This window comes from Zonotrichia leucophrys, chromosome 2, assembly GCF_028769735.1.
Source record: "Zonotrichia leucophrys gambelii isolate GWCS_2022_RI chromosome 2, RI_Zleu_2.0, whole genome shotgun sequence".
In the NCBI taxonomy this organism is placed as follows: Eukaryota; Metazoa; Chordata; class Aves; order Passeriformes; family Passerellidae; genus Zonotrichia; species Zonotrichia leucophrys.
The window spans coordinates 136,348,933-136,363,523 of NC_088171.1; the positions used below are offsets into that span (position 1 = coordinate 136,348,933).

Sequence of the window (14,591 nt, forward strand, 5' to 3'; positions counted from 1 at the left end):
CTCAGCATCTTCAATTGTAATCACACCCATTTGTTCTCTTTTCAAATCAGTTCCCTAATATAGTCAGGAATTATATGTATTATATATAGTATATATATTCAGTCTAATAGTTCTTCTCTTTTCCCAGTGTTCATCTCCCCCCACTGCCATCATGAGGCTAGTCTCATTCTGTAGATGACTGTTCTTTTTCTTGCCTCCTCTCATAATTTTGCCATTCCTCACTATGAAATCATAGCCTCTTTCTCTGCCCATTCTTGTTTGCATTTTTTCCTGAGTATATGATGAGAGTTTTATACTTGTGTCTCACCAGCACCTGAACAATGATGTTTATGCCTATGTCTCTGTCATGGAAATTTCTTACTTGATATGTCCAAGGCAGTCAAGAGCAGCCAACAATCACCCTGTTTAAGCAAGAGGAAAGCTGTGATGAGACTATTTCAAGTACACACAAAAGCACCACATTTGAAAAACTAGAGAAACACACTATTATCTGTTAACTAAGAATAAAATGGCATTTGCAGCATTTAAGTATAAACTTGAAAAATTTTTCATCTTACATAATTTAGTAGCTTAGTAAATCTCATTTTCCTGTTTTTTCAGGTTTTACAAGTAAGTAAACTGAACATCTTGTCTAGACAATCAGGTATACCTTTCATACTGTACTTGGAAGACAAGGTCACCTGTCTTGGCCATATTTCTCGCCATCATTTGTTCCCACTTGTGGTTTATCATTTTCATCAGCTTTAAATTACTCATAGTTTTTGTCAGGGTTTTGTGTCAGATCAGCCTCTCACTGCTATCTGCTCTTGTTTCCCTGCATTTGTTCAGTTCTTTCCACATGTTAAATAAGCTCTTTCTTACCTGGCCCTTTGCCTGCATTGCAAGTATTCTTTCAAGGCTTCATGTGAGGTGTCCCTCTGTGTGTCTGTACACTGGGGGAAGAGCAGTAGGATATAGCAGTGCTGAACATTTCTCATTAGGCACAGCAGTGTGTGCTGCCTTCCTTGCTCAAGGGCCAATGCCAGCCCCATTGGACAAGTGCTTATACTCATGCTAATGTTCTGTGGCATGCAATGTTTCTCCCTCCATTCAGATTTTCATCTACTCCCAGCTTGATTCAATGAGATCTGTAGCAGCTAAGTCATATTAGAAAAAATTAGGCCATCAATCTATTATTAAGCTGGAAAGTGTTTTATATTTTGTGTTTGCCCTCAGGGTAGCTCAGAACATTCCACGGCTGATCTGCCCTGAGTATGAGAGGGCTGGGGTTTAGGTGTTAAAAGATGTGTGCATTTACTGAGGGAGCTGTGGAGTTTTGTTTAAAACATTTGGTTTCCAGCCTTGCAGCTAGGCTAAACCAAGGCCTAGGTCTTTGTCACTGGGACCTTTATGGTTCTCTTAGTTTAGGTGCTTTCAAAAAAATGTCCTGTTTGAAAAAAATGTACCTGCTGGGCAGGTAGCTACTACATCTAAGAGGGAGTGTCTGTTCTGCAGTGTAGGGAAATTTTCCTGCAATGGTACTTAAGTTCATTCTACTTGTCTCTGAGCAAAGATCAGTGTATACTCTTAGAAAATGTGTAGAATAGATCAGTGTATACTCTTAGAAATGTTCTGCTTTTGATAATATATCTGCACTCTCTGAAAATTAAAAATCTACCCCCAATTTTTACTGTATAGCTGTCTCTCTGTATAACCATGTTGCTTGATAAAATGGCCATCTTTTGTGTACTCTTAATAATTTCCTTTGTTAATCTCAGCTTTTTAAAAGAAAATAGGTATTTAGATCAAGTCTTTTATACAGGTTATTTCACAGAACAGATGATGTTGTAAGGCATCACTGGCAATCATTACTCAAAGCAGGGACAAGTGCAGCTCAGGACCCTGTCAAACAGGTTTTGAGTGCTTCCAAAGACAGAGACTCCACAAATTCTCTGGACAGTTGGTTTCAATGTTCAATAACAGAGTTCTTAGCACAAAATGATTACTCTTTCAGATATGCATAATACACAAAGTAAGACAGGGAAGCATCCAGAATCATTAGCTGATGGTCAGGATCTTGGCCTTAGTGACTAACTGGCTTTAGTGACTGGTCCAGGCACTAAAAATATCTTTTCAAAGGCATGGTTTAGTGTCAGAATGAAAATTATTCCACTTGTGGCTTGGATGTTGTTGTTCTAAGTGTTGAGGGGGGAGAAGGTATGAGGAGGATTGAATTTTCACGATCAGGTCCCTTAGTGCATTCTTGAAATGCCACATTTGGATGTTTGCTTTCTCACCTCATCTCTGCCTGAACATGTCACTTTGGATTTGGTGCAAGAAAGAGTTAATTTAAGTCAATTTGTGCAAGCTGCTACAGAGAGTATGAGTCAATAGCATCGTGCTTTGAGCCTAAGCAGCAGAAGAACTGACATGCCAAGAGTTGAAAAGAGACATCTCTGTTTTGTGCACACTCAACTTCCAAAGGCAGTGGCTGGGGTAGAAAAACGATTTGAATATGAACTAAAGAGTTGCCCAGAGGAAGGAAAGAGTAATGACTATCTATGGCCAAGAAGAGGTGGAGGGCACTGGCTGAGATGCATGGTCTCTCTCTGTCCTTTCATATTACTGTTGCTGACTCACTGCCCTAAGATGACATGTGTTGGCACTCTTTAAACTGGTGTCTTGTATTTTTATTTGCTTTCAGTTGCTAATTTGACATTACAGACCATACTCTTGAACTGTTGTACATCCTTTATAAATTGCTTTAAGATATTTTAGTGTGATAAGACAATATAAAAATTGAAGTCATTATTGCTGCCTTTATCACCAGGAGAATTGGACAGCTGGCATTGATCTGCAAGAGACTTAAATTCAATAGTTTGTTATTACATTAACCCTTAGAATTCTTCTTGTCTGTGATTTCAAAGAAAGGTTTCCTAATCAAAGGGTCATCCATTGTAGTGTGTAGTGTTTGAGACATGCAGAAGGGCTGAAAATCTGTGAATGCTGTCATTTTTATCTGATCAATAGCATCTTGCTTTATTAATAGTAATATCCTAGTATTTTACATTGTGTCATATCAAGATCCTGTGGAACTGCTTGTGAGTGAAATATAGCAGTTTGTGAAAGGCGTGCTGCTAACTCCTTGGTTTGGGGCAGATATTCTGTGCCCCTTTAAATTTTTTGCATTTATCTTAAATTTTTAAATTAAAATAATTATAAAAATTCTCTACTCCTTGCTAGTTTGCAATGAAAGATTTTGAATAAGGGCCTTATCTTGCTGTGTTGAGTAACACTTTCTAATGAGCTGAATTGTAGCATTCATCCAAAGCCACAGTAATGGTAGCGCAGAGGCTGCTGTCTTGCAGAGGGAATAACTTGTTCTTTGCTATCTTCTCCTGGTTTCAGAATAAGGTCTGAGAAGTCAAAGGGATTTTTCATAATTAAAAAACAGAGGAGGTAAAAAGTTGAACCTGTTTGAAACAAACATGTCATTTTCAAGGTAGTATCCATGTAGCTCCAGTTTGATTTGTGTTCATTGGCCAGGGCACCTTAAGTTAGCAAATGTGCATAGTGGCAATCAAGAGTCAGTAGGGGGCTGCACAACACTCCTCCCTGTACTACCTCACAGCAGTGGGCAAGGCCAAAGAGAGTAAGTTTTCATTTTCTTCCTAGGGTAAAATTCTGCTTGATGCTTTAGTTCTCTGCTTGGTTCAAATAATTCCTTATTGTTGGCTCAGCCAGGGTACAGCCTTGCTTCTGTTTATTTATAGCACAGCCATGCCCAAAAGATGGAGTCAGAGTTCCACTAGCAAAATTGTAGATTGTTTGATTTTTTTAACATCTACAATCTGCCCAGGGCTGTGTTTCAACATTACCTAATACTAAAGATAAGTCACAAACTGGGAGTGAATGCCTGCAAAGACCATAGGCAGATTTTTTTTATAGTTGGACAAAATATTTTTTTGGGAATGTTTTAGATATAACTGATAGAAATCTCTGGGGGTTTTTTTCCAATTTTGCTGTGATAGTTTATTGTTAAGAGGGATTTGGAAGGCTGAACCATGAAGTACAGAACCATCCTGGGAAATGGTGCTTCTAAACTATAGACATATCTGAATTGCAACAATATTCATCACTGATATATCTTAAATTGATTTAATTTGTAAAACCCACAGGCATTGGTTTTCACTCATTTCTTGACATGATGTTTGAAAATAGGTGAGAGTCTATTTAGGGACCTATGTCAGTTGTAGACTTACAGGGGGTTGTCCTTCCCATGGGAGAACAACAGGCCCTTAAGAACAGCAACTGGCTGTCTAAAATGGCACAAGATTCCTCTTTTACATGCCTGTATCTCACAAAGCACCTAAACAATAGAGAAAAACAATAGAAAAGGGAGGAGTAGCACATAGGTCTCTAACAGTAAGGGAGTACCTAACAGATGGAACAATGTCTGCTCAGAATAAGGTATTTCAGGGCTGAGAATTTTTTCTGTAGTGAATTATCGTGTCAGAATGAGCCTATTGCACTAATGGAAATTCTTGGGTGATTTTTCTTCTTGGCTTTTTCTTCCAGGCCGTGCTTTGCTGAGACTTACTGACAAAAAGCTTGAACGAATGGGCATTGCCCAGGAAAGCCTGAGACAGCACATTCTGCAGCAAGTCCTTCAGCTGAAGGTGAGGGAAGAAGTCCGAAACCTCCAGCTGCTTACACAAGGTATGGAAAATGTTTTTGATATGGACAGGTACTGAGATCAGATAGGAGAAGTTTGCCTGAGGGCAAAAAGGTGACTTGATATTCTTCTACAAGAAATGATGCATGAAAATGTCTCATAGATTCCACATGCTTTCCAAGGGGGGATCAAAAAGTAAAATAATGCATAAATAAATAGAGATATTCAGCTGCCTGTTTTGTGTGATTAATAGGCTCCATCTACAATTTGATGGTGGTCCTTCCTAAGTGTCTACTTACTAAGATGAAAATAATTATGTATAAAGGGCATAGATGGAAGACCTATGGTCTTTAAAAGCATTGTCCATTTTGCATTAATTGTTTACTTTCAGTGTTAGATGAAACACAGTGTTAGATGAAACAGTGTCGTTTCTGTCACCTGTTTTATGGTAAGAGCTGTCAGTGGAAAATTACCTGTTAGACTGTTTTTTGCAGATGGGTGATTCCTTCTTCATGTTGAAATAATTGTATTGACTTGAATAGAGTTGCTTCTAATTTTGGGTGCTAAGAAGAAACAAAGCTGGATTTAATATTAAGTCTAGATTAGAACACAGAGAAGGAGTAACAAAAGAGGTTATATATCTTTTCCAAATGAGGTTTAGATATTTTTTTATGATGACTTTTGGTGTTAGCTCTCTAGTAATGGCTGTGGTAACATGAAAGAAAAGCAGTTATTGTGGCAATACTGTAAAGGAACATTTAGACATCCTCTACTATATATCTGCAATACTTTATGTTAAATGTTGTTTGGTAGTCTAGTGGGAGAGCATAAACCACATACTTCTGTGGTGTTTTGGTTCAGTGCCTGTTGTATGTCACACTGTATGAAAAAAGCAGAGTTCCTCAGTACATGCAGTGTATTTTTAACAAAATGTCCTTCACACATTACATTATGTTCCTAATTAAGCCTTGCTCACTGTGCTCACAGGGAAAACTTTGATTAGTTGAATAAGCTGCATTTTATCTGAAAGAGCTGAAGTCTCAACTGAATTGTTTCTTCAGGCTGGGTGTCTTGTGGATTGTGATGCAGAGTTTTAGGGTTCCTTTGTTTTTCAATGAGCTGTTAATAGCAGCTCACCTCATCTTGTGTCATGTCATGCTGAAGCATGAATGTCTTCCCCAGATGTTAAAAACTCTCCTTTTTCCCTTTATCCACTCATCCATTATTCCTACATCCTTTTCTTCAGTGTTGGCCAGGTTCTCTGTTCCACTGCATCTGAAATGTTTCTTGAGAGTTTGATGGACTGCAAAGTTCAGGTCATCCACCTGCACTGTTGTGAGCCTGCTTAGGGAAGTTGGGATTTGATTGGTATGGGACAATTAAGACACATTAGCTATAAATTTGGATCAGTTGATCACTGCTGTCCAGATAGATTCCTGCATAGACTTGTATGTGACATTGAGGATGATGTATTTCATGTGGTGTGAATTGTTTCTGTCTCCAATATATCCTTGGGGAAATGGCTGGGTCTGAGAACTTGTGTCAGAAGAATTTATTCCTTGCTTTGCTGGGTCTGTTACAGTGTAACCACATGAGCCAGTGCCCACCGCTGGTGGTAGGGTGGTCAGCTCAGAGACACAAAACAGGCTGCATTCAAAGCTGTGGCTTTTAGGGTTGGGTGGCCGCTGGTGTGACCACCAGCAACAAGAGCTTGTGGTTGCCCTGTGTTCCAGAGCTCAGCTGGGAATGGCTGTGTGAGGGAGCAAGAGCTCTTTGTCCTTGCGGGGAAGAAAACAGTGGCACTAATCCAAACTCATATCAGTAAAACTATACACAAGTACCATTTTAATAAACAAATCTGTGAATGGACCTGATGGACTGTAAAACCTCTTGTCTGAAAGCCAATAATCTTCATGTGCTATTGGTCCACCAAGGATAATGTGAAAACAGGCATCTCCCAGGTGAATAAAAACAGAATGCTTAAGCAGACTCTTTCTTTTAAAAAGCTAGGGGAACCAAAACTGTTTACTTTCATCATCTTAAATGGAGCTGAAGTTATGAGCAGAACAACAGTTTATAAGACTGTTCCCCTGTGCAGCAAATCTATGTTAATTGTATGATTCCAGGGTGGGGGAACAGTGAGTGACAGGATGACAGCAGTATTCCTGTCCCTTATCACATCATTTACACCAAGCTGGAGTGTGTGTCCACTGGAAGTGCTTGATATAGTACTAAGTACTATATATACTTAATATATTATTTCTATACCACAGTACAACTTGTAAAGCTCTTGGTATGTCAGTTGTTCTCCAGAAGTGGTTCTGTCACCTTTCCCAGTTTCTCCAAACTGTGTCCACTCATATTCTTATTATGAGTTATATGTTCCTGGTCCAGGTTGTTACTGGAATAGCTTTCTGTAACTGTTTTGTTTTGTTTTGTTTAACACTTACAGAACATTTTTCCTGTGAAAAGCTGTTTCTGCCTTTTGGAAATTGCACTCACAAAATTCAGATCACACTGTAGCTATTGCTATGCTGTGCCTTGCTGTCCTCCAGAAAGAGGGGAAAAAAGCCCTCTGTCTCTCAGTGCACAGCTCAGGAGACTGTTAGGTGAAAGAATCTATTAAAACCCATTTCTGAATTAATGTAGCACACAAGCTGGGTTGCAAGGAATGAGGTCCTAATTCAGAACCCATTGATGTCAGCAAAAAGACTTCCACTGACTTTAGTACATACGCCAGTTGAAGCTGGATCGAACAGGGAAAGTTTTAAAAAAGCATTATATAATAGTTACCAGATATTTTAAGTGGCTTTGTGTCCTGTTGTCTGCAGAGAAAGTTAACCTCATTTTAAAAACTCAATAGCATTCTTTTCTACTCCTGTTTCAGGAGTAGAAAGTGACTTAAACCTATTTTATTCTTCTTCATTCAAGACACACCATCCAGTCTCTTAAAGCCAGAATAGTATGTGATTGTGTAATTGAAGTCTTGTCTTGAGTTTTAGGAAGACTTTTCTTTGGAGCAAGAGCTGCTTGATTGCCTGATTGAGGCTATTATTGGTAGAAACACTATTCCAGCCTCCACTAGGGTAGAAGGGCACAGGCCCAACTACTGATCTGTGCTTTTTTCCCAGACTTAGTGATGTTGAGGAACTAATTTGACAAAATATCTTCCAACATCTCTTGGGGAGAGCTGCACACTGTTGGAAACACCATTATTATACTGTTATCACTGTAAGCCTGAGTTGAAAGATCATTTTTTTATAAAAAGCCTTACATAACTACACAGAGAAGGAAGAAGTTTTTCTGAGATTTTTCAATGTGAGTTCTGCTTTGGGCTAGCAGAGAGGACACTCATCAAAGTGGTGTGTGTGTTTCTCTGCAAAGTATCCACAGACAGCAATCTGCTCACAGGGCTGAGCTTGAGAAGCATTTTTGGATTTGGATTAAATGATAACCTGCATTTACAATGATGTTAGGCCCCCTTCTAAGTTTCTCTCTGAGTTTCATAAGGACAGAAGTGCTACTTGAATATACTGCCAGGACAGTATTTCTCCTCCTAGCAAAGCATGTTAGAATAAATCTTTGTGCTTCATTGAAAATCTTCTCAGCAGTTGATACCTGTTGAAATTATTTCTTCACTAAGTTTTCTGCTCATCCTGCACTGACGCTCAGTTACTGAAATACATATGTGCCCAATGGGAGTCCCAGTAGCACTGATTCCCTCCCTCCCTCCCTCCCTCCCTCCCATTTCCAGCATGGTCCTATTCAAAACCTGTTAAGGTACCCTAGCACTGTATTCTTCCAGGAGGGAAATTAGAAGGCTTTCAGAATTGCATCTCATCTGCATCTAAATTCAGGAGTGATGCATCCTAACAATAAAAAACTCAGGCAAAAAATGCCGTAAGGCCTGCATGAATAAATGAGGAGCTCCTGGCCAAACTTAAACACAAAAAGGAAGCCTTACAAAGACTAGAAGCAAGAACAGGTTGCCTGGGAGAAATGCTGAGAAAGTAAGAAGCAGGAATCAGGTTAGGAAAGCTAAATATCTGATAGAATTAAAGCTGGCCAGAGATGTCAGCAGGAACAGGAAAATCTTCTATAGGTGCACCAGTGATAAAAGGAAGACTAGGGTGAATGTGAGTCTTCTCTGGAAGATATGGGAGATGTGGTTACCCAGGACATGGAGAAAGCTGAGGTAGTCAACAAATTTTTTGCCTCAATTTTCACTGGCAAGTTGTCCAGCCACAGAAGGCAAAGGCAGGGGCTGGGAGAATGAAGAGCCAGTTGTAGGAGATCAGGATCAAGTACATCTAAGGAACCTGAAGGTGCACAAGTCTATGGGACCTTATGAGGTGTATCCACAGGTCCCAAGGGACTGATGAAGTGGCAGTGCCACTATCCATTGTATTTGAGAAGTTGTGGCAGTCCAGTCAAGTTCCAGTGATGGGAACCTTAATTTTTAAAAACAGAATAAAGGAAGACTGGGGAAACTACTGGGTGGTCAGTCTCACCTCTGTGCCCAGCAAGATCATGGAACAGATGTTAAAGAAACTTTTCTGTCTGACCATTCTTGGGCAGTCACACTCTTGGTACCAGAGATTTCAGGGCTGGAAGCAAAGCCCCTCCACAGTGGGTGGCTCCAGGCTGATGTGTGCACAGCTTGACTCCCTACACACACACACCGCTCTCACAGGCAAACAAGGTTTCCTTACCAGCTCAGCCCAGGGTTTCTCATAGTAGAGTCTCAGACCTCAGAATTCTTTAAATAGCTTTATCATAGTACAGCAACAAAATAGCAGCTCAAGCTGCTGCTTTTGGAACAAAGGAAACCCTGGGCTTCTGTATCCTTATGATACAGAGGAAGGTCTGGGCTCTTCCTGCTGAGTCACTGGCTCCTGCCGTGGCTCTGAGTCACCTGGCTGGTGCCACAGGTCCCTGGGCCCTTTACTGTGCAAGGGGTCCGTGCCAGGTCTCAGCCTCTCTCTGCCACCCAGAGCTCAGTCTGCAGCTCTCACTAGCACCCAGCTACCTGTACTGAGTGTATTCCTGAGCACAGATCCTTCTGGAAACTGTGCTGAGGCACACAGGAGGTAAGCAGGTTTGATGGCCTTCTATGATGGGGTTGCAGGGCTGATGGGTAAGGAAAGAGCAACTGGTAAATCTGACTGGACTTGTGCAAAGCATTTGAGACTGTCCCACATGACATCCTTTTCTTTAAACTGGAGAGACATTGGATGGATGGATGGATGGATGGATGGATGGATGGATGGATGGATGGACGGACATGGTTTTGATGGATGGATAAGGAATTGGCTGGATGGTCACACTGAAAGAGATGTGGTCAATGGCTCAATGTCCCAAGTGGGGACCAGTGGTGAGTGTCATTCATCAGGGCTTGACATTGGGACTGGCACTGTTTGACATCTTTGTCAGTGGCATGGACAGTGGGATCCAGTGCACCCTCAGCCATAGGCACCAAACTGTGTGGTGCTGTTGACACTCTGGAGGGAAGAGATGCCATCTAGAGAGGTCAAGGTGGAAAGGTGGGCCCATGCAATCCTCATGATGCTCAGTGAGGCCAAATGCAGGGTCCTGCACCTGGGTTGGGACAATGCAAAGCATAAATGCAGGTTGGGAGGAGCATGGATTGAAAGCAACCCTGGGGAGAAGGGCTTGGAGTATTGGTTAATGAGATCCCAATGTGAACTGGCAGTGTGCACTTGTGGCCCAGAGAGCCAAACATGTCCTGGGCTGCCTCAAAAGCAGTGTGACCAGCAGGCCAAGGAAGGTGATTCTGTCCTCTTCTTTGAGACCCCACCTTCAGTGCTGCATCCAGCTTTGGGGCCCTGGAGAAGAAGGACATGGAGCTGTTGGAGTGAGTACAGATGAGGACCATGCAGATGATCAGAGGGATGGAGCATCTCTTCTGCAGAGACAGGCTGTGAGAGTTGGGATTGCTCAGCCTGGAAAGGTTCTGGAGAGATAAGACCTTACAGCAGCCTTCTATAGTACCTAAAGGTGACCTACAAGGAGCCGGAGAGAGACTTTTCAAGGGCAAGAATAGGACAAGGAGTAGTGGCTTCAAAGTGAAAGACAGTAAGTTTATATAGGATGTAAGGAAGAAATTCTTTATGTATAGGTGATGGGGCACTGGAATAGGTTGCCCCAAGAAGCTGTGGCTACCTCATCCCGGTAAGTGTTCAATGCAAAATTGGAACCTGGTCTAGTCCAAGTTGTTCCTGCCTATGTCAGGGGTGTTGGAACTGCGTGACCTTTAAGGTTCCTTCCAGTCTAAAATATTCTATGATTCTATAACTGAGCAAATAACAAGTGAGAGCCTTGTGTACTAGTGTTGGATCTTTGCAACAGAAACATTGCCTTCAGGAAATGTGTGGTGAGTAAGTCAGGACCATGAAACCCTCCTTAACAGAAGTGTTTCACTAGGATTTTGGCAGCATTATCAGCCTGTTAGTACTAAAGGCAGGCTTGATGAAAATATGGCATGGAACCCTCCCAGTCTATCAGAAATATGATGCCACTTCCTTTTCTCCCTATCTGCTTTGTCCATATGGATATCAAAGCTGGGAGGAACCTGAGCACTGTCATACCAGGTTTCATCACTACCTGTAAGATTTCTTGTCATTTTCCATAACCAAGACTTTAAAGTACTAGACTCAGTCCCATCTTCTGGTTTCCCACATCATAAGACCTTTCTTTCTGTGGTGACTCCAGTAAACAGCATGAATGGTTTGGAGTTATACACCTGGCTGAAAAGGGGCTTGAGTGGTCAGAAATTTGGAGAACATGGGAACTTGCCAAGCACAGGACTAGGTCAACAAGTTAAGAGAAAGCAATTGCAGCTTGCTGTCCCCCTCCTGTAGACTTTATGGATCCTGTGGTATCTGAACTGTTACTGCCTGTTGTCCTTCAGGTTCCTTGAAGAAATGTTACTTGAGATCAGCACATTTTTTGTCACCCCTGCAAAGTACATTCTGAGTAGTACATTCTGGACTCAAGGTTTTGGCATCCAAGGAACCTTGGTTTCATATACCTGTGCTGTTTCAAGGCCTGCAGCATTTGAAATCTTGACTGTCTGTCTTCTTACTAGACATCACTTCTTTTGTTTTCATTTTTCTGATCTTATCTTTTTATTTCACCTGACCCTGAAGCTTCCAGCTAGTCAGGAAGGGCCTTTCTTCCTGAAGCACAGAGTACTATGCAACTGTTTCTTGCATATGCTGCATACATGGCATCTGTCTAAGGCACAGAAAAAAATACTTGCTCTTTCAGATGAGCTCCAGCAAGCTTAATTCTCAGCCAGTTTCCTTTGCTCTGCACTCCTGTTATGCTCCAAAGTGTCTGAGAGACCTTGTGAGTTGAACACAAAGTGTATCATGAAAGCACTGTCAGAAATTTCCCAATAACAGTAGTTTATCCTTGTCAGAGCAAGAAAACTGTGTTCCAGAACTCAGCATGCTAAATTGCCTGATTACAGGTAAAGAAATCTTCTTCTCAATACGGGTTTATTTTCCCTAAATGTCCATATCCCTTTAACTCCTTTCTATTGTATGTCCTTTTTTCATGTACAACTGTAGGAATCATTGCACTTGTTCTTAACACTGCTTTCCAAGACTGTGAAATGACTTTGCTACCCATTAGACTACAAAAGAGCAGTCTTCGTTGTATTTTTCCCATTCCAGTCAAGGACAGTTCCATCACTTAACAGAGGATGTAGCTCTGGAATCAGAAGCCGTGGTTGTTCATGAGAGGCTTTTCAGACTTTAGGCACTGTAAAGATGTCTGAAAATATTTTTTTCACGTTACAAGTGTGCACTGAAGGGTTCTGTATGGTTTTCATTTGTTTTAGCTGAAACACAATATTGTATGTGAAATGTATATCTGAGCAAAGATAAAATATCTAATATACATGCATCACTGATGATAAATATCAAGTTCCATCTCTGGTTTAGTTACTTGAATTTCAAGTGTGTGGCTTCTAATCTGAGGAGTATACTTTGCAATGCAGTCAATGGTCCCTGGAAGGCCTTTGTATTGCTGTGGGACTGTTAGTTACCTTTAAGCTATTGCTGTGATGCTAATATATATTCACATCAAATAACCAAGTGATTCAGCTGACAGGTAAAATAAGTTCCAATACACTGGACAATACATTGTAATGCACTGTGGATAGGTTTAGCACAGAATCGTCCTTCAGTATGCGTAGTATATTAGTTTGGAATATTAATAAGAAAACAAAGGACCTATGAAATTTGTATTGATGAACTTGTCTGGCAAGATTTTAGCTGTATGATATTATGATGTGCTTGCATTTTTGTGTGTTTCTATAAATAGTATTGCATCTCAGCTTACTGGTAATATAGCATAAGCTGCTTTGTATGACTGCAAGATCATGACTGCAATTGTCTGCTTTTCTTATTTTTTTATGTTAATGTGTTTTTTTTTCATTTCTGCTTTTCAAATTTCTCAGAAGTCAATCTACTGGTCAGTTTGGTCTGGAATGTTTAGTCCAGCAAAACTAATGCATACCCAATAGTGTCTTAAATGTTTGGTGAATATATATATATTACACATATATATAAACATACATACATACATGTATGTATGGATGGATGTATGGATGTATGGATGGATGTATTTTCTCACTTGTGTAAATTGGAAAGAGAAAAAACATTTTTTCTCAAAGTTTATTAAAAAAAGTAAACTACTGCTGTTTGTACTGCAGCCAGCCATGAAAGACTTTCCGCTAAATAGGAAAGCTTTCAGCAGTCAGTCTGTTATTTAACAACAGCTGTTTGTGATCAGTGCCAGTGGAAATCACTTGTTTTCACCCATTCACAAAGAACGGGCTGGTAAAAGGGATTCCAGGAATAGGTACAGTCTTTCACACAAAGTTTAAATAAGCCATATTGTATGATGGTGCCATTTACAATGTAACATAATTATGATTTCTAATGAGATTTTTCCAGAAATCAGACATAGAATAAAATTAGGATTCATCATAGAATTGTCTGGTTGGAAGGGTCCTTAAGACCATCTAGGTCCAACCCTCCTGCCATACAGGCACATCCTGCCACCTTCCATTAGCCCAGGTTTCTCAGAGCCCCATCCACTGTGGCCCTGAATAACTCCAGGGATGGGGCATTCACAGCTCCTCTGAGCAGCTTGTTCCAGTGCCTCACCACCCTCGCAGTAAAGAATTTCTTCCTGATATTCAGTCTAAAGCTACCCTCTTTTCAGTCTGAAGCCACTATCCCTTGTCCTGTTGCTTCATGCCTTTGATAGATTTTTATAAAAGAACTGAGCAAATCAGAGCCCTAACTATACTTCTGACCTGTTAGAAAGTACATGGAAATTTTCACTGCTGTGCTTCTGTTTCTATCCTGACTGTCTTCATCAATTTACACTTTTTTTTTTGTCAGACTGAGTGTATAGCACTGGAAACAAGCAGACAAGAAATGCCATTCTCAGTTGGATCCAGTATCCCTCTGTCCCACTACTTGGCATCTAACAGTAGTAGGTGATGTTTAGACAGATCCCCAGATCCTGTTCCCTCTCTGTGGTCCCATTCCCTTGGGCACTCCAGCATTCAGAATTGGTGCATTTGGAAGAGTATTGCCCTGCCTAGTTCTTTAGTATCCATTGAGAATCTGTCTCACGGTCTTAAGAAGCAAGTAATTCACAAGAAGTTTTTTACAAACTAAAATATCATCACTGGCAATCTCAGTGGTGACAAAAGTGCCAAAGCCTAACTTGGCATGCCTTCAGTTGGGCGATTCTGCCTTCCACAGAGACTCTAAGCAATCCTACTATCATGTGCATGCAGCAGTAGCTGCACATCCTCTGTATTTGAGATCCAGCAGCCACACCTCAGACACATCAGATGAATTACACCTGTTGCTCTCCATCGATTATTACA

General features: G+C 40.8%; 1 protein-coding gene across 2 annotated transcripts in view; it reads left to right on the forward strand.

The window, feature by feature from the left end:
- SAMD12 (sterile alpha motif domain containing 12) overlaps window positions 1-14,591 on the forward strand; it is a 177,004-nt gene that overhangs the window by 78,856 nt on the left and 83,557 nt on the right. For both annotated transcript variants that reach the window (XR_010439244.1, XM_064706578.1), the window contains one exon: window positions 4,558-4,698. Coding sequence is in view for 1 of the 2 variants with exons in the window: in XM_064706578.1 (XP_064562648.1) it covers window positions 4,558-4,698 (141 nt within the window). In the remaining variant the exon portion in view is untranslated. The remainder of the gene's footprint in view (window positions 1-4,557; window positions 4,699-14,591) is intronic.